This window comes from Carettochelys insculpta, chromosome 24 (assembly GCF_033958435.1).
Source record: "Carettochelys insculpta isolate YL-2023 chromosome 24, ASM3395843v1, whole genome shotgun sequence".
Classification (NCBI taxonomy): Eukaryota; Metazoa; Chordata; order Testudines; family Carettochelyidae; genus Carettochelys; species Carettochelys insculpta.
The window spans coordinates 10,545,418-10,566,152 of record NC_134160.1 but is presented as its reverse complement, the minus strand read 5'-3'; the positions used below and the strand labels follow the sequence as shown (position 1 = coordinate 10,566,152).

Sequence of the window (20,735 nt, the reverse complement as noted above, 5' to 3'; positions counted from 1 at the left end):
CAGCTGGGGAGGAGGGCAGCCACTGCCCTGGCATCAGGGGTCAGCCATCCAGCATGGCACTCAGTCACTGGTGGGGAATCATCGCTAGTGCTGCTTCAGGAGCAGAGGTAGAGATGGTGCCAGCCAGAACAAAGCTTCAAAGAATTTAATCAAGGAAGATCAGAGCGGGAGCCTTTCCTGCTTTTCAGTAGGACAACTTCGCCCACTCACACACCTCTAAGCCCCAGTACCACTGAGAGATTCCACCTTATTGTGGGCTCTGCCACGTAAAGCCGACACTGCTTTGCCCAAACCACAAAGGAGAAACTCTCCAGAACCTAGGAAGAGAGGAACTAGCCATCCAAATTCTTCTGCCCTAAAGATGCAAGCTAATGAGGGTAATACTGGGGAATGGTGCTAGACTGGAGCTCTGAGCAGCTGGAGGCCTTTTGCCATCCATAGAACAGGTATGTCCAGGTAGTAGCTACCAGGGCAAGCTTCCCACAAGCTGGTCCTCGCTGATCAGGATGCAGGATCTCAGGATGCAGCACAGGGCAATGTCTAGACATAGCCCATTCCGAGTGTGCCCTCTGCTGAGGCTGTAAACAAGAAACAAAAAGTGGGTTCATACTGCCTCTTTATAGTTAGGCCAAATGGCCCAGGGTAATGTCTGGTGGGTCTCTCCACTGCCACTTAAAGTGCTCCAAGTTTTGCTGCTTTTTAAGGAAGGGCCATGAGAGGCTACCAGAGACAGGAACAGTGCATCAAAAGCGGCTTGCTGAGTGAGATCAATGGGATGTAGAAAACTCTCACCAGTGAAGTTTCTCGAGCAAGGGGAATCAAAGGCTAACGTGCAGCTGCTAATAATTTTGAGCTGTGGAGGAAAGTTTGCATGTGTGCTTCCTCTTTTTGCAAGGGGCTTATTTAATAGTGGTTCACTCACTCAGACCCTCGCTCTCTCAGCATCTTCTAATCAAATTTGCTGAGACTTTCAAGCCTGGTACTTGTTTGCACTCATGATACCCTGTGCAACTCACTATGTGTGTATGACTAGACCTCTGATCCCCGTGGTACTGGGGAAAAAGTAAGAGAAGCCTTCTAGCAGCACCAATAGTGGAGCAGGGCAAAGATTTCTCTTCCTAGGAAAAGGAACGAAAGCTGAGCAGAGTCTAGAAGTTGGTATGAGCCATTAATGATCTTTTGGAGAAGCTACAGATGGTTGGCAGAGGACCACAGGCTTCCTGAATACATGGGGTCCTGTGTAACCCAACGTGGAAGCTTCAGCCCTACAGCCCGCGAGAATGAATAAAGGGATGTGGGCAGAAAAGACTTGCACTGTGTGTGTCATTACTATTCTATAATTAGCAAGAAGTTTTTAAGGCCTGGGAAGAGCAGCCATGGCCTATTTATAAGGTTGCCCTCTTTCTTTGACTATCCAGTTTTGGCCTCTGGATATTGGACTAAATGGACCTGGTCACTCGAAATATGTACTAATCTTTCTATTCCAAGGCCCATTTTACATTCTCCAACCCAAGTGGTTTAGCTGGGGGAGGTGCAGGACAAAAGCAGGCCTGTTTGCATGCAACTATTCCATTCAGCCTTTCCACAGCTCACATCACACAGCTGCGAGAACCCCCTCCCCAGCCGCTGCCCCCGAAAGCTTCAGTGAAATGAAAGAGGCAGGACCTTTGTCTGGCTAGAGGGAAGCGGAGGATGGCTCTGCAGCAGGATAAGGAATTGGCGAGAGTCTCACACAAGCCTTCTAGGAAAACAGGGGAGCAGAGGAGTTGAACAATGAAAAGAGGACTCTATTCACAGCTAAGTGGGCTAACCCTGCCCAAGGAAGAGGGGGCTTATCTTCTCTCCCAGAGAGCTCTTTTCTCAGGAGATTGGCTCAGTGCCTGCTCTACTAGTTTGTCACAGATCTCCAAGGATTAGCGATTCAAACCACAGCAGGCAGAGGGTATGGGGCCAGGGCAGGGCCGGTCACCGAGGTTAGCAGCATTGAGGAGACTTCCACCACAAAGAAGCCTGGGACACAATGTTTAAGCCCCGTTCCGGAATCAGGAAAGGGCCCATTTATATTGCCCACGTTAAGCTTCCTGTAACTGGTGCCTCAAATACCGCTGTAACTGTCAGGAAGACAGAATGCGAGTGGGGGAAGGAGAGGACACATTCCTGCTGAGCTCCATAGCAACAGTAAGAAGCAAAAGGAACGCAGGAGACCGTTACCTGTGCTGACTGAGCACCAACTAGGCCACCTGCAGGCCCACAGAAGAAGGCATCTCCTGGCTTCTGCAGCACCACGAGGAGGAGTCATGCTAGACGCTGAGCCCTCAGCTTGTTTCTGAAAAGGAAGCCAGAGCCTCCCTGTCTGAGCTGGATAATGCTTGGACCGTTAGTCAGTTCTACCCCAAACCGTTTCCTCCCATCAGGGATGACAGGGTGGAGTGATGAGATGGAACTTGGGTGACCTTTGCTCAGGACACCTGAGGTGGGACAAAATCACAGACTCCTACAGCTGGTGAGAAGGCAGAGCAAGCTGAGCACAGGCAGTACACACTCCTCTCTGCTGACCGGCAAGAGGCAGAAAAGAAGGGAACAATGAAAGAACTGGCACCTGAAGAGATACACAGAAATGAGTTTATTTCCCCCGCTGCTGGAATTAGGAAATCACAGCAGCAGAATTCAGTATTTACAAAGCAGACTCTGAGATAATGAGAACAAACCACAAGGACCGGGACTCTGGTGCAGACCACAGGCAAATCCAAGGAGGTCTGCAGCAGACCTGCCTGAGACAAGCAATGGATAAGGTGGTGGGGGCCCAGGCCTTACTGGGAGAGTGTTCTGAAGAAGGAAATACAAAACAATGGCAACACCTCACCATTAGGTGTTAAACACTATCACAGCTATTCAAAAAGGGGGAGCATGCCCTTTGGAGGTAGCAGAAGGCCAGCTGCAAGCAGCAGTCGCTCACTGGCCCTCAGCTGAAGCCACCCACTTCATCCTTGCCTACACCCAGAGGGAAATACTCAGATGTGTAGCTCCCTCTAGGAACACCTCCCTTTTAGACAAGATGGTCATAAAAACAAAACAAAACACACCTGTCCCATCAACACTTTAGCTTCCATTATCATGGTCGCTAATACTTCTGGAGCTTGGTGGCCCTCAATTTTGCCAGTAGACAGACAGGCCTCATGCCCCTTTGTACACTTCTATTGCTCTTACTTTCCTTTGGCCTGTCCTGCTGAGTGGGACAGCTTGGAATTTTCAGGGGCAGGGTATTTCTACGAAGCTCAGGACACCTACATCTCAGGATTGCTCCTAGATTCTTGGCCTCCTGTCCTGAGCAGCTGCCTGTGACCCCCGCATACTCCTTCAGTAGCCATGAAACCCTGACTGGGAGCTAGTCATTCAGGCAGGACTTGTACTGTCACTGCCACAATCAACGTTCACTCATTCATTCCCAGTCTGAGGCCTGAATCAATTAAAGGTGCCCTGGATAATTCCCACTTCAGACCCTACAACTCTCTAGTTCGGTGCTATTGATATTTCTAAAGCACCCCCCAGGGAGGAGCTACTGGGGTGTGCGTGCAAGCTGAGGGCAGCGAACATGCTTTCTGAATACACAGAAGCGGGACAGTGGCCAGCAGACACGCTGCTGCCTCACTTAGTGACAGCGGCAAAGCTTCCACTTTGGCAACGCTCGTGTAGCTTAAGACATCAGGGAAGCATTGTGACCTGTCTCTTACAAGTCAGTCTAATGTCTACACGGACTAGTGCTGCTGCACAAAGCAGGGTGGCTTCTGGCTGGTTTCCTAAAGCTATTCTTGGCAAGTCACTTTGAACACTGAGAATCTTTCCTGTTTAATTGGCCAGGCCTGTTACCCCAGTAGTAACTTCACTGGGTCTAAGTGAAGTAGCACAAGGTAACCTGATAGTGACACAACACTCCTGTTGTACGGTTCACTTTGCTGGGAGACCTTAAATATGTAATCAGCCTAGAGTTGATTTGGTAGCAGCACACTTGCCACTCATGCTTGAACTAACTGACTGCTGGAGAGCCCATCAGAAGAGGATTTCAGTTTCAGGCATGAAGGAAAGAGAATGCAGGGTCTGCACAGCTCCCTTCCTAGGCCAGGAAGGAAAGTGCTTGGTGCTAATGAGAACTGGATATTAGAGAGGAGAGAGCTGTGGAAGAGAAGCCCCTTTCCTTCACCTGAGCTGGAGGAGTGTGTGCGGAGTTCTGAAAGCCACAAGTGCGGTGGGAAGGATTATTCGAGAGGCACAGGAGACAGTGAAAGTGGCATGTAGCTATGCAAGGCTCCTGCTGGAGAGCAACTGAGTGTTGCTGGCCATGAGGAAAGTTCCTTGAGGCTGCCATTCACTGGCTACAGTAACAAATTGTCCTGTTAAAGCCTCAGAGTTGAAAAACTAATCCCTCTCTGTGACTCAGGTGTGCTTGCTCCAGTTCATAGCAAACCAATGGGCAGCCAGCACAAGGAGTACCCTGGGGGGCACCCTCAGCAGAGAGGCTAAGGAATGAACAAAGATGTAAACTAATTTTCTCAGGATGTGCCTCTGGGTCAGGACTGAGGCACATCTATCGGCCAGTGTCTAGGGGAAGCTCACTCAGCCCACACCTGTGCTGTCTCTACTTTGGCGAATGAGCAGATTCTAGGGTGCCAAGTTCCATTTTCACCAACAATCGATTTTTAGATTTCATCTGGGGGCCCATGAGGCAGTCAGTGCTACATAGCACTCATCTTTTCAAAGGCAGAATAATAATGGACAGTTATTCATAATAATTAATTTACCTCGGAAACAAATAGATCTTAGTGTTCATCTACCTGATACCAACTGTAGGAAACTTAATGCCATCCTGCACTATGGGACAGATGCTGCCTTCCATAGGCCCAGGCCTGGGGGAAACAGTTAACTGCACTTTGTCTTCAAACACTTCTTTTAATAAAGTATTTTATACTTACCAACGAGTGGCTTAGAATTCAAGTATTTCATTCCACAGCAAAGATATTTCAGAAACCCACAGCCAAACGTACTGTCCCACAGGTATGCTGTGGCTGTCGCATCTATTGCAAGGACATGGTTAAGCTGTGGTACACAAATGCTAGGGACTCCGGAGAAGTAAACTGCTGCAGGAAAACTGAGCGGCAAAGGACAAAGCAAGGGAGCTACATTGTGTGCATCACGGACCAGATGTGCAGATTCTAATCTTTCCACTATGGAAATGCACAGACTGCTACGCAGCTGGAAATCTTTGCAGGCTTTAGAGCATTTGTCATCTTTCTGAGGCTGTTAGTTGATAGCAGAGCTGTCCTGACACAGGAGAATGATTATGAGTGGTGTTAGAGGAATACTCTGCCGTCAGCACCCTCGTTTCACTGCCAACTACATGAGAGATTGTATACGAGCCCAATGGCATTATATATGCCAGTAGGTGAACATGGCCATTAAGAGACTTGATTGTCCACTTAGAAACGTATACTATAGGAGATCTGTGCAACAAAGGCATTCCCCCGTCCCCACCCTCATTCAGAACTTGCACCATATCTGGGAAGTGTAAGAGATAAGAAGTTTGTGAGAGGAAATACATTTGTGAGAGGAAATAAGTGGTTATGTAAAGGCAGTCCCGGATCAGAGAAAACCTTACAATGAGTATCTATCTGCTTGTGCTAAGGAGACAGCCCAGGTACTAAGAGGCAGGTTTAGCCCTTACAACATTACCCTGTGTTGAGATCATAGCTTGCAGGGTGCACTCCCAAAATCTACCAGCGGAAGCCCCCTAGTCACCAAACGCTGGGAGACCCCAATGAGAGAACAAAACAGAATGAACGACATTCAGTCCCAGGAAGCAAAAATCAGCCGTTATCATCGAGGGAAGATGCCATCTTTTTTTTGAGTGATTCCCGAGGCTCTGCATCCCCAGTCTCCCGAATCCAGCTGCCAGTTTCATCCCCTGTGCACCAATGGGAAGGGAAGTTCATGGAATCCATCACCGCAAATGAAGGGTGAGAATGATTGTCAGGATCACTCCTAAGAAAAGGACAAAGGGGAGCCAGGTCTTCATGAACCCCCCTACGCTGCAAAAGAGAAAAAGATTAAAGAGATACACATCTGACAAGGGAACTGGGTGGCAGAGAAATGTTTGGAGGAGTTGGAGGCTGGAAAGGGAGGAACTACACTACTTTATATCCATCACCCTGACTTGTACCTTTGCATCATGCAATTTAGGCATCATGTCACACCCACAATGTCTTGTTCATCAGATTAACACATGACAATGGTGGACACAGGAATAACCAGTTCTCACAGATAACTGGGTTGTGTGAGTTTTCATAGCATCATAGAGGTGGAAGGGATCTCGTGACATCTTCTAGCCCAGTCCCCTCCATACGAGGCAGGACTAAGTGCCGTCCAGACCACCCCGACAAGCTTCTGTCTACCTTGCCCTTAAAAATCTCCAATGATGGGGATTCCACAATTTCTTGGTGATTTGCTCCAGTGCTTAACTGCACTGAGAGCTAGGAAGATCTTCCTAGTGTCCATTCTAAACCCCCTTGCTGCAATTTAAGTCCGTTACATCTTGTCCTATCATTGGAACTTGAGGAAAATAATTTTTCTTCCTCCTCCTTGTAACATCCTTGTATGTATCCAAACCCGCTATGTTTCTCCCCACACCTCTCCCAGCCTCAGCCTTTTTTTCTGGCTAAACAAATCCAGTTTTTTTCCAATTGTCTCTCCGGGGTCATGTTTTCTAGACCTTTAATCATTTGTGTTGCTCTTCTCTGAACTTTCTCCAATTTCACCACATTTTCCTGAAATGTGGCACCCAGAATGGAACACAATATAGTACTTGAATAATGAGCACACAGTAAAGCACAAAAATTATTTCTCGCATCTTGCTTACAACGGTCCTGCTAATATATCCCATACCAACATTTGGGTTTTTTGCAACCGTGTTACACTGTTGACTTTGGTCTAACTTGACCCCCAGATCCCTTTCTGCAGTGGTCTTTCCTAGGCAATCATTTTCCAGTTTGCATGGGTACATCTGATTGTTCCTTCCTAAGTGGAGTATTTTGCATTTGTCCTCATTGAATTTCATCCAATTTATTTCAGACCATTTCTCCTGTTTCTCCAGATCATTGTCAATTTTAATCTCATCCTCCAAAGCATTTGTAACCCCTCTCAGCTTTGTACAGTCCATAAACTTCACAGGAATACATTCGAAATCACTGAGGAAGCTAACGAATGGAACCAGACACAGAACTGATCCCTGCAGCACCCCATTTGGTATGCCCTTCCAGTCTGATCTCTGCCGTCAGTTCAAATCCATTGCAACAGTTAGCCCTGACTGGCTACTTGGTGGCTATATGAAAGGAGATAATGGTGGAAGATCAGCTTACAGGTCATAAATTTCTATATTAAAATAATGCAGTGCAATGCCATTACAGCTGGCAACCAGAAACAGATGGGCCAAGGACTAAATAAAGTACCAGGACTCAATTCTCCCAAGAGCTCCCTAGAGGAGATTCCTCCAGAACAAGGGCAGACTGCACTGGCAGGACAGCAATGGGGAAGCTTGTCCTCTACTCGCTGTCCTGTGGCTATGGCAGACGGCATTCTCCAGGACTGAGAAACTGGCACTACAGTAGTTTTAAAAAGCCATGTGAACACTATTATAAAGCTGGAAGAAATTTTGGTGGTAAAGGACTGGGAGAAAAATCCAAAGAGAAGTGGGTGGAAGTCCTAACAAAAAATGAGGCTAATCTTATTTCAACACAAAAGAGAGCTCTGACTGGCTGACACAGCCCACAGCCAAGTATGGTCACATTTATGAACATTACAAGTGGTGACCAGACCTAGGGCTCAGTCAGGCAGTGACTTCACGGGAAGCATGGATAAGGATTTACTAAAACCCCCAAATTGAGAAGCAGGAAAAAAGTAAGAGACATTCACCTCACTCTGCTTGTGCTCCAGCCCCTCTAGCTTCTGGGGTGGGCCAGAAAGGAGGGGTTCAGTGGCCAGTAGGGGGCTGCCAGTGAGTGGGCAGGTGCGTGTGGTGGTGGTGGAGGGGTTGCAGGAGGAGGCAGGGGATTGTGGCACCTATGCAACACAACTCCGGAGGGGCACACGGGACTCCATATTGCCCTGCGCTTGCAGGCACTGTGTCTTGCTGCTCCCATTGGCCATGATTCCCAGCCAGCGGGAGTAATGGGGGCAGAGCCTGCAAACAAGCATAGGGACAGAGCTTCCGCGCACTGCCTTTCCCCCAGCCAGAGGGGGAAGAAAGAAATAGCAGTGCACAGAGCCATTTCCTCCCCCACCCCCCGCAAGGCAGAGACCACGGAATGGAAACTGCCTGCAACTTGCCTTGATCTGACCTGAGACACTCCAGGCTCTCCCCTCCCTGCAGCGCAGCACAGCACACCCTCCCCTCTGGCCTGGCTGCAGCACCAGCCTCGCCTCGCAGGCTGTAGGTTCCCCATCCCTGGTTTAACCCCTCCTCTCTGGGGTAGTAAGAAACGCTGAAGGATCTGACACTTTGAGAAGCTAGCACTTCAGTAAATGGATTCCCATGCCAGCAGGAGCTGGATCGGTCTGCAGCTCACCTTACATACTTCCCATACAGGAGGGAGAGGAAGCAAAGTTTGACCATGTTCCAGGACGTGCTGTTATCGTATCTCATCAGATTTAAGGCCAATGCCACATGGGAGTGGCAGTTGTCACAGCAGAGATTGTGCTATAACAGGAAGGGAAATAAGGTTAAAATTTTTCTGTCATTTAAGTCCCTTTAGGTCCCCGGCTCTTTTGAGTGGTGCAGGATTGTCCCCTAAGATTAGCCAGATAACTTCTCTGGGGCAGCAAGACAATCTAATAATCCTTAGCCCGACCCCAACCCCACTGAGAGGGTGCATTCCCCAGGGCCTACTCCCACTTTTGCAGTAAGCGGCAGGGTTCCGAGAGTCCGTCTTTCCTTTGAGATGGAGAATGAATACACAATTATAAGCCTTTTACTAGGTACGCGTGAAAATGCGGAGCCATGAGGATTGAGCACGACAGAAAACAGCCAAGTATTGACTTTGATCGCATAGCTCTTATCAACTGCTGCATAAAAAGGGATCAGTCCATCAAGAAAGGTCATTTCACAGATGGGAAAAGAGCAGGAAACATTATAAGGCTTCTCCAAGCACCACAAGCACAAAGGAAGTGCTTTTAAAGAAAGAACACAAGGTGAATCCATTTCACTGCAGCTGGTTCAATGAAGACTAACTCATACGTAGGCTGGGCTTCAACTTCAATGAAGTCTTACCATTCGGTGCTTGTACTCCTCTGAGGCATCATGCACCGCTGTATCCCAAGGATTGGGACCGCTGGCATACACTTTGTTTGGATCCAGTTTCCAGTACCTGACAAGACAGAAAAACTGCTAGTTAAACTGCTATACCCTCTGTTCCTTCACAGCTCCCTTTCCTTCCTGCTAGGGTTATTTAAAGCAGGAGTCATCAGACGAACTCACAGTCATTCCCTAACCAAGCTCAGTGAACTCAAGAAGATGCATGTGATAAGAGCAACAGCAGCAAAGTGTAAATCTCCCAACCTAAACCAGCTGCATCTTGGATAGCAAAAGACAGAGCCATAGGATGAGGTGGGGTAGCCGCCCCAGGCCCTGCTCCTTTGGGGGCCCTGTGGCAGCTGCCCCAGCGATCCTGTGGATGGATGGGAGGAAGGAGGATTATCTGGGGTAGGGTGATAGGCAGCAGCAGTGATAGCAGCAGGGGGGTGCCCTGCCCTGGCCCCACACTCGCCATTCAGAGACTGTCACCCTGCTCCACTCCACAGCACCCTCCCAGCCAGCTGAGCCCGGCTTCTCTGCAGCCCGAGGCGAAACAGGGCTCAGCTGGCCGGGAGGGTGCAGCAGAGCAGAGAAGGCAGCCACCTGGACCCGCTGTTGCTGCTGCTGCCGCCACCACCATCCTGCACTAGGTAATCCCTTGGTGATGGCAGCAAGGGGAGGGTCACCCTGGGCCCTGCATGGGAACTGCCCCAAGTCCCACCTTCAGGACAGCCCTGGCAATGGATTATTGTACACATGGAACAAATTACATTTTGAACTCCAGTTTTCCTGCGGAATTTACAAACCCCATTCCATCCACACACTTATTTAAATAGAGTAGAAAAATCAGGAGCTAATGTGCAAATATTTTCATTTACCCCTTGGCGAATAAAAACAAAACACAAAATGTGAGTATCACTCAATTTTTGATGTAATTTACTTTCAGCAACTCATTGCCACAAGTTCTATTTTAACGAAGTCTTTACTGTACTAGTCATGGAAATATTATTTTAAAACTGTAAATTTGCAGTTATGCTTCTGATCAGAGATGTACTTTAATATTTTCTTTGGGGAAGCAGACACACTTGCTGTCCTTTTGCTTTAGGGCATTTGATCACTGAGAATGTTATCAACAATACTACATGTTTATGCTGGTTTCAGAGAATTAAGAACATTTCCATGTGAACGTGTTAAAAGTTTGATGAAAAGGAAAAGTAGCACTTACTTCACAGGCTTCCCAAATGCCATGTTGTCTTCCTACAAAAGGAGAAACATCTCTCAGGGGAACACAGTCCACACAAAATTCAGTACATGTAAGGCCAGACTCTATTCTTGTTTAGTGGTATGAGTCTGTCATCAAGGTCCTTCTTCAGTATTAATGCAAGCCTAACCCTGAGTGTACACAAATAAGGTCTGTGTCTAGAAAAAATGAGGCTACTGATGTTACTGCTGTTAGAATGAGAGTTTGGTTATCTGTACTACAGACATTGCTAGATTGTCCATCTTTCTGATATAGTCACCTGACCGTTTCCCTCTTGATTCCCTTTATTTCTGTAACAGAGTTTTTACATACTGATAAAAGCTATACCTATTCTGATCTCAGTATGAATTACACTGAGATTCCTTTACACTCAAACTTCATCAAATTAAGACAGTCTGACAGAGTGACTCTAATTTACACATTAGTCAGTGGGCATAACTTTCCATCAGTTCAAAAGAAGTCACGTTGTAAAATACACTTTCTCCTAGGCCCCTCAAACAAAAAGATACACCAAAACTGGATTCCTGACGTTAATCCAAAAATGATAATGTTCTTCTGTGTTGTGGGATACATCAGACTGACCCTTCCCACTAGCATCTAATGCTTCCCTGGAGGTGTAAACACATGCTTCCCCTACTGCTCAATTAAACAAATTAGCCCATCCTTGACTGCAGTAACCAGCTTAAATGCAATGACCAGCAGTCAGCCCAAAGATGACTAACACAGCTATGTCAGTTATAGCTTTAGACTGTACAATCCAACACAGAGTTAACCAATGGGGAAAAACGCACGCAGGATCTGCAGCAATTATCTCAGGTTCTCATTTCACTTTGGAAAAGCAAAATATCAGAGAACAATTCACAAGCATTTGAGGAAGGTGTGAACTAGGCCAACTTCAGATTCCTCATTTATCAACTAGAACCATCATCTACTTACAGAGACGTAGTAAGGGCCTGCAAAGTCCCGAATGACTCCAGCTGATGTACAGATACCCATGTGGCCAATGATAGGGAAGAGCCATCTATCAAGGTAACACATGAAAAGTCAAAGTCAAACATTTCACCCTGTTTGCTCCTGCACCCCGAAACAGGAGACTAATAGAACAGCTACACAACAAAGTGCAACAAAACATAGCAAGCAAGTTAGATGTAGGCACAGGGGGTGAGGAGTTATGACAGCTAATAACTCAGAGCTGAGCACAAAGAGGCAGAGGCAAGGTCACACAGACACATGCAGGCAGGTATGAGAATATGAAAATAGATCATGTCTAAACCCAGAGCTCCCCTAACAAGCTATTCCACAAATTTAGGCTTCTTTGCATGGACACCATGAATGTAAGCTTTTAATATGGTTGACTGTAGTTAGTACAAGGATAAGAGAGTCAGGACTTGATGCTGCTCTCAAAATACACCACTGTTCACTCCCTCTGAGAGAAGGAAGAAATGCACACATCAGTGTTTATTTGTAACAACCCCATTTTGTTTTTGAGAGTAAACACATGGGCTCTAAAAGGAAGCTCTCTTGGAGACAAATTGAATATCTTAAGTTTTCAATGAAACAACTTATTGGGTTATCTAACCCAGTGTTTCTCAACCTTGTTTTATAAAGTACTCCTTTTTCAGAAAAAAATTATAAGTAAAAGACTTCTCTCAAGTACCCCTAAGCACATGTGTATCACCTTTTGACAAACATAGTCCTCAAATAACCTGACGTCTTGAAACAAGTTCCATTCAACCTTTCCAGATTACCGTACCCTTTTCAGGGGTCAGATTTGCTTTCATACCACCAAGTTACATCTCACTTAAAAATTACTTCCTTAAAAAAAAATGCAAAAATATCACAGAAGACGACTACCGAAAATTTGTTGATTTATTAGCAAATAAATTAACTGGAATAGACCTTTTGTACTTACATTCCAGTGTAAGGTATACGAAGCAGTAAAAACAAGTCATTGTCTGAATACTACCGATTTTATATAGCCTGTTGTAAAACTAGGCAAATGTCTAGATGAGTTGATGAATCCCCTGGAAGACCTTTGTGTACCCCCAAGGGTACACATACCTCTGGTTGAGAAATACCGCTCTAACCCAACTTTATACCAATCCTTATAATACAATTACTTTAGGGCTCTGATGTGATGGTGTTATCAGTCACAAATCAAGTACCTACTGTGCCAGGTGCCACACAAACACAGAACAAAAATATGGTCCCTGCCCCAAGAAATTTATAATCTATGTATTAGACATCAGTGCTCTTTTTCCACTGGAAACTAGTTGTGTGTGTTCCAGACAATGGGCTCCCACCACTAGGAAGGATATTTCCTAGCCTAACTGGTCCCATTGTTCCAAAAGCTTGCTCATGTTGGTTTATATTTTTATCCACTTATATTGTGCTGCCCTAAAATTGTCTCCTCTCTCCTTGGTATTTATGGCCTCCATGAACTATCAGTATTATATCTTCACACCCTATGGCTACGCCACTGGAGCACAGATGCATCCTACATCAACAGAAGGTTATTTTTTGTTTCTTGTAGATATAGTTAATCCACCTCTACACAAGGTGGTAGAGCTAGCTGTTTCTATTTCCAAGGTTAGGATGATCTAAGCACAACGTTCAGGATGCACAATTTTTCCACAGACCTGAACAATGTATCTAGGTTGATTTAATTTTCAAGTATGGACCAAGTCCTAGATGTTGTTTAGCACTAAATACTTACAGCCTGGACTAAGCCAATTTATCTAGGCCCTTAACAACTTATTTTTATGTTTCACCATTCACACTGTTTATTCTTTGCATTTCACTAACTGGGACAATGAAAATAAACTAGGCAATTTCATTTTTACATAGGAGATTTATAGTCAATTGCACTTTTGATTGCCATAACACTGTTGTGTCTGAAATTTTAAACACTGCAGAATAAATGTCTATATTAAAAAGTTTGCCCTGCTTTAAAATTTTAAATTCAAGATTTTGGGACTATATGGTCCAGAGGATTGGGAAGAGAGGAGGAAAATTTGTAAATTGTGCCATACAACAAGAAATTTTACAGCATCACTATCATCTCATGAGGTTTCTGATGTTTCTGCGGAAAGCAGTCAATACAGACACAGGAGGGAAAATCCATGGGAAAGTAAAGATACCCAGTGGCTTGTTAAAAGGATATATGTCTTAATCCTTAATGCACTAAAAGATTTTTTAAAGGACTCTGGGATGAGACTAAGCCTGGAATGTTTAAGGCAGTGCAAATGGAGTTACAAGAAAAGCTGATCTGCAACCTTAGACCACTCCTTAACATGAAAACTGTATGCTTTTTCTTCTGCATCCAAGGTTGAAGGGTTATCATGCTGATTTGTGGCACACTGCATAAAATATATGTTCTCCCTTGTCTCAGCTCTGCAACAACTAGAACTTAGCTAGGGGGTTGAAGACAATTTTTGATGAGGAGCCATTCCAAGAATTTGGAAAGTGGACAAGGACCGCCCTTTTCTACAATATTACTTTGGGGATGTGGAGTCTGGGAGAGTATGGATGCAGGAGTGGATTTCTGACTTGGTGGAGGGGTATGGTGTGGGAGGGAGCTGTGGCCAGGGTTGGTGGATGGGGTGCAGAGGGCTTGGATTGTAACCTGGTGTGGGGGGGGGCTATGTCTTGAAGCAGAGGTGCCTAGTGTTTTGGTTGTGATGTGGGGCAGGGCGTTGGAGTGCGGGGCTTGTGTGCACGCCAGGTGCAGGTTATGGCTGGGAGGCATCTACCCAGCCAGCAGTCCAACAAGACTCTCAGGTAGGCTTCTTACCTGCCACAGACCGACACGCCATTCAAAGCAGTCAGTTGCTGGGGTCAACGTGTGCGTCTCTCTGCAGTGCGCACCATAGGTGGGAAGGGGTCTCTCTCTACTGTGTGCACCACAAGCACAGCCCAGGCAGCTCCCCAATAGGAGCTGCAGGGATTGTGCTGGGGGCAGGCATAGAGCGCAGAGAATGCAAGTAGTGCAGCCATGCACAAGTTGACTCCAGCACTGGGGGCTACAGCAGCTGTGGATGTTTTGGGAGGCTTGCAGAAAAAGCTTATACTGATTCCAAATGCCTCTTTCTTGCGTACTAATTTTGCATGCACTTCTTTGGTCATCACTAGCACTGGCTGTGTTTGGGCTGTTTTCTCCAGTCACATGAAAGAAAATTGGAAAAGACATACCAAAATAATCCATTCGTAATTATAAATTATGTAATATTTAAAGTTATTTGCTGTGGGAAATTGACAAAGATTTTTCCTCAAGTAATTTTAAACTGTAAGTTAAATGTTTCAAACAATTAATAAGTCCACAACACCCTGTTACACCGGGCATATCTAATGCCAACTATAAAATTAATGCAGCTACTCAGAAGCAGCTTAGCCAGAGTGACACAAACAGTGACTTTTTATGGAAAACCCAGAGCAATCACGGGGTTTGGACTTGAAAAACATACATGTCACGCAGCCTTAGTGAGAAGGTACAAAAAAGCAGTAGTTGTAAATTGGCCCCGGTTGCCCTTGTGATCATTCACACTTCTTTAGTGGGAAGCATCTATTAAGGCTTGTCTACATATGGATCATCCCTACCCGACCAACCTTCCAGGGGTTTGATTTAGTGTGCCTAGCAGGAATGTGCTAAATTGAACCCTGGGGGTGCCCTCCTTGACCAAGGTACTCCTCCCAAGGAGCAAGAGATATCTATGGGAGAGATTTTCCTGTTGACATCCCACAGTGGACCCATGCCATAAATCAACCGAAGGTATGCTGACTCCAGCTACACAATTCATGTAGCTGGAATAGCATATCTTCGGTTGAATCTCCTTTCTTGTATAGGCCAAGCCTTGTATGTGAAGCAGAAGTGACACAAGGAGGGGAAAATGAACCTTCATGAACCACTGGATTCATCACTCCCATGCTCTGAACCAAACCCATGGTTCATAACTGCTACTTGTAAAAAAAAAAACACCAGCAGTCATGGAGCACTTTAAAGACTAACAAAATTTATTAGGTGATGAGCTTTCATGGGGTAGACCCACTTCCTCAGATCTGGAGGTAACTGCTACTTGTGTTGAGGATAACTGGCCAGGATTAAACTAGGTTTGCTGGGGGACGGTGACCAAATCCCTGAGGAGAGAAAGGAACTTGCAGGCCAGAGGAATGTACAAGAAAAGCAGACTCCTGGTTCAAGTAGAGAGGGCAGGGAGATCGACTGGTTATCTAAGGTGTTTGTACACCAATGCCGGAAGCCTGGGTAACAAGCAGGAGGAATCAGACGACCTGGGCCAGTCCAAGAACTATGACTTGGTTGGGACAACAGGGACTCGGTGGGATGACTCACATGACTGGAGCGCTGTCATGAAAGGGTATAAACTCTTCAGGAAGAGCAGGCAAGGGAGAAAAGGAGGAGGGGTTGCACTGTATATAAGAGAGCACCATGACTGCTTGGAACTCCAGCACATAGAGGGAAAAAAGCCTGTTGAGAATCTCTGGGTCAAGCTTAGTGGTGTAGGCAGCACTCGAGATGTGGTGGTTGGTGTCTGCTATAGGCTGCCAAATCAGGATGACGAGGTAGCTGAGGCTTTCTTTGGACAACTGAAAGAAGTTTCTGGATCGCAGGCTCTTGTTATCATAGGGGACTTTAGTTACCCTGACATCTGTTGGGAGACCAATATGGCGGTACACAAGCAGTCCAAGAAGTTTCTGGAGAATGTTGGGGATCACTTCTTGGTACAAGTCCTGAAGGACCCGACCAGAGGTCGTGCACAGCTCGACCTGCTGCTTACAAACAGGGAGGAACTAATAGGGAAGGTAGAGGTGGGTGACAATCTGGGAAGCAGTGCTCGTGAGATGATAGACGTCAGGATCCTGCCCAAAAGGAGGAAAGAGAGCAGTAAATTACACACCTTGGAGTTTAGAAAAGTGTAGACTTTGACTCCTTCAGGAACCTGATGGGCAGAAACCCCTGGGATGCTACCATTAAAGAAAAAGGAGTCCAGGAAAACTGGCAGTATTTTAAGGAAGCCCTATTGAAGGTGTAGAAAGAAATCATCCCGATGCGCAGCAAGAGAAGTAAATATGGTAGGAGACCAGACTGGCTTATTGGGGAAATCCTTGGGAAACTCAGGCACAAAAAGGGAGCTTACAAAAAGTGGAAACTTGGACAGACGTCTAGGGAGGGATATAAATGTATAGCTCGAGAATGTAGGGCAGTTACCAGGAAGGCGAAAGCACAACTGAAACTGCGACTCGCGAGGAACGTGAAGGATAACAAGAAAAGTTTCTACAGGCATGTTAGCAAGAAGAAGGTGATCAGAGAGGGCACGGGGCCCCTACTGGATGAGCTAGATAACCCAGATACAGATGATGTAGGGAAAGCTGAAGAACTTAATGCTTTCTTTGCCTCTGTCTTCACAGACAAGGACAGCTTCCAAACTAATGCGATAAGTGATGCACTGTGGGATGAAGGTGGACAGCCTTTGGTAGGGAAAGAACAGGTTAGGAGCTATCTAAAAAAGCTAAATGTACATAAATCCATGGGCCCAGACCTAATTCATCTGAGGGTTCTGAGAGAGCTGGCGTATGTTTTTAATGGGCCCTTGGCCATTATCTCTGAAAAGTCGTGGAGATCAGGAGACATCCCGGATGATTGGAAAAAGGCAAATGTAGTGTCCGTCTTTAAAAAAGGGAAGAAGGATGATCCAGAGAACTATAGACCGGTCAGTCGTACATCAGTCCCTGGAAAAATCACGGAGGGGCTCCTCAAGGAAGTCATTTTGAGGCACTTGGAGATGGGGAAAGTGATCAGAAATAGTCAGCCTGGATTCATATAGGGCAATTCATGCCCGACCAATCTGATTAGCTTCTATGGTGAGATACCCGGCTCTGTGGATAGGGGAAAAAAATCAATGGATGTGACTTATCTTGACTTTAGCAAAGCTTTTGATAAACTCTCCCACAATATTCTTGTCAGCAAGTTCAAGGAATGTGGATTGGATATATGGACACTTAGATGGATAGACAGCTGGCTAGAAGGTCGGGCCCAGTGGGGTAGTGATCAATGGCTCAACGTCGGGATGGTGGTTGGTTTCTAGTGGAGTGCCCCAAGGTTCAGTTCTGGGTCCTTTTCAACATATTTATCAATGACCTGGATGAGGGGTTGGACTGCACCCTCATCAAGTTTGCGGATGACACTAAGCTAGGGTGGAGAGGTAGACGTGCTGGAGGGTAGGGACAGGGTCCAGAGTGACTTAGACAAATTGCAAGACTGGGCTGCAAGAAATCTGATGAGGTTCAATAAGGACAAGTGCAGAGTCCTGCACTTGGGCCAGAAGAATCCCAAGCATTGTTACAGGCTGGGGTCCGACTGGCTCAGTAGTAGTTCTGCAGAAAAGGACCTGGGAGTTGTTGTGGACGAGAAGCTGGACATGAGTCAACAGTGTACCCACTAATGGCATATTAGGTTGCATCAAGAGAAGCATTGCCAGTAGATCCTGAGAAGTGATTATTCCTCTTTATTCTGCTTTGGTGAGGCCGCACGTGCAGTACTGTGTCCAGTTCTCGGCCCCCAATTATAGGAAGGATGTGGATACACTGGAGAGGGTCCAGCAGAGGGCAACCAAAATAATTAGGGGTCTGGTGCATATGACCTATGAAGAAAGGTTGAGGGAATTGAGACCCTTTAGTCTGCAGAAGAGAAGACTGAGGGGGGACTTGATAACAGCCTTCAACTTACTGAAGGGAGGTTGCAAAGAGGCTGGACAGAGGCTGTTCACAGTGGTCACGGATGGCAGAACATGGAACAACGGTCTCAAGTTGCAGCTGGGAAGGTCCGGGTTGAACATTAGGAAAAACTTTTTCACTAGGAGGGTGGTGAAGCATTGGAATAGTCTACCCAGGGCAGTAGTGGAGTCTCTGGGGTGTTTAAGTCTGTCTTGACAAAGCCCTTGCTGGGCTGATCGGATGGGTTTGGTCCTGCCTAGGGCAGGGGGCTGGACTCGATGGCTTTTTAGGTCTCTTCCAGCTCTATTGTTCTATGATTTCCTGGAGGGCTCACAAATCTAGCTGGTTGTTAAGCAGGCTTTCCTGTACCCATCCCTGTGCTCAGTCTGCCTTTGCAGCACTGAGGAATAGGAGTGGAGAGCCAAGCATGGAGCACCCAACCCAGATCCCCCTACAATTTAGATACTGGCATAGACATTACACTTATTAAGTTTGCAGATGATACCAAGCTGGGAGGGGTTGCAACTGCTTTGAAAGACAGGGTCATAATTCAAAATTATCTGGACAAATTGGAGAAATGGTCTGAAGTAAACAGGATGAAGTTTAAAAAAGACAAATGCAAAGTGTTCCACTTAGAAAGGAACAGTCAGTTTCACACATACAGAATGGGAAGCGAGTGTCTAGGAATGACTACGGCAGAAAGGGATCAAGGGGTTATAGTGGACCACAAGCTAAATACGAGTCAACTGTTGCAAAAAAAAGCAAACATGATTCTGGGATGCATTAACAGGTGTGTTGTGAACAAGACATGAGAAGTCCTTCTTCCGCTCTACTCTGCACTGGTTAGGCCCCAGTTGGGGTATGAGGAGGTTTAGGTTGGACATTAGGAAAAAGTTCCTAACTGTCAGGGTGGTCAAACAGTGGAATAAATTGCCTGGGGATGTTGTGGAATCTCCATCTCTGGAGATATTTAAGAGCAGGTTAGATAAGTGTCTATCAGGGATGGTTTAACAGCACTTGGTCCTGCCATGAGGGCAGGGGGCTGGACTCGATGGCCTCTCGAGGTCCCTTCCACTCCCAGTGTTCTTTGATACAAGCCGACCAGAAAACCGCAGCTTGCCGGTCGCCACGCGGGCACCCGCCGCTAGTACTGGGGCGACCCCGCTGGCTCAGCAGACCGCGGCGCTACGCCGGGGGACAGCGACGTCTGCTCTGGTCGGCGGGGCTGGACTGACCGGGCGGACTGGGGAGAGCAGGACGTCGCTGTACCCCAGCGCCTGGCGGACCCCGGTCCCGCTGCCTGAGGGGCGCGTCTCAGCGTCGCTCACAGCCGCCTTGGGACGCGCGGGAGCGACCCCCGAGCGCCCGCGGCCCCCAGCAGAGGACACCAGGGCGGGCACGTCCCAGGGCCAAGCTCCGGAGGCGGGGGCGGCCCCGGGCTCGTCCGGCGCCCCCGGCCGCCCGCCCCGGACGGAGAGACGGCGGCGGCTCCCCTTGGCCCGACTGGGGCCGCCCCCCCACCAGGGCTGTCCGGGACCCGGCCGTGCGCGCTGACAGGCTCCCGCCCGCGGGCCGCCGCACGGAGCCGCCCCCGCGGCGCACTCACGTCAGCACGGGGATGGGCGTCCACACCACGCAGTAGGGGAAACGGCCGCGCTCGGGCTCCAGCCCGGCCCCCCCGCCGCCATTGAACTGCTTCATCTTCCCCCCCGCGGCCTCCGCTTCCGCCATCGCCGCCGCCGCGTCACTTCCTGGAGACCGCGCCCGCTTCCGGGGCCGTCCGGTAACTACGGTGAGCGGGGCCGTTCGCTGGTGGGGTCCGGCCTGGCGCCTTTGGGATGGGAAACTGGCCCCCCCGCCCCGCCCCGCCCCCATAGCCCCGCGTCTCCCGCCCGGGCGTCCCCTACGGCCTCCCCCAATGCTTCTGCCCCCAGAGCCCCCAGTGGCCCCTCAAGGGTTGAACCCACGACCCCGGGTTCAGCCGGCCAATGCTCAGTTCGGCCCCAGGGGCACGTGGGGCCGCCCCTCCCCCCCCCGGGGCGAGCCCTTAGGTCCAGATGCTCAGAGCTGTTCCGGTCCCTGCTGCCGCTGGCTTCCGGCTCCGGCTCCGGGGCTGGGGCGTAACCCCTGCTGGGGGCTTGACTCACACCCTCCTTGGTCCATCACCCCCAGAGCCAAAATGGTGCCACCCTGGGGCTGGGGCGCTGATTCAAGCGCCTCCGTCCCGGCCAGGTGGGGGCAGCCCACGAGCTAGCACCTTCCCAGGGCATCTCAGCTGAGTCCCGCTGACTGGCGCCTTCTCCCTGTCCCGTTCCCGCCGTCGAGCACGAAGGGAGATTTCTTCAAACCAGGGCTGAGAAACGCCAGGTGACCCTGAGCCAAAAGTCCGGTTCCGACGAGTCCCAGGCT

General features: G+C 48.0%; 1 protein-coding gene across 1 annotated transcript; it reads right to left on the bottom strand.

Moving 5' to 3' along the window:
• Positions 1–2,583: 2,583 nt before the first annotated feature.
• TMEM222 (transmembrane protein 222) lies at positions 2,584–20,057 on the bottom strand. Its single transcript, XM_074976502.1, has 6 exons — positions 19,933–20,057; positions 11,535–11,619; positions 10,563–10,594; positions 9,314–9,410; positions 8,613–8,743; positions 2,584–6,080 (listed from the first exon to the last, which is right to left on the bottom strand). The coding sequence occupies exons 1-6, from the start codon at positions 20,055–20,057 to the stop codon at positions 5,993–5,995; spliced, it is 558 nt and encodes a 185-aa protein (XP_074832603.1). The 3' UTR covers positions 2,584–5,992.
• Between the last annotated feature and the right edge of the window lie 678 nt (positions 20,058–20,735).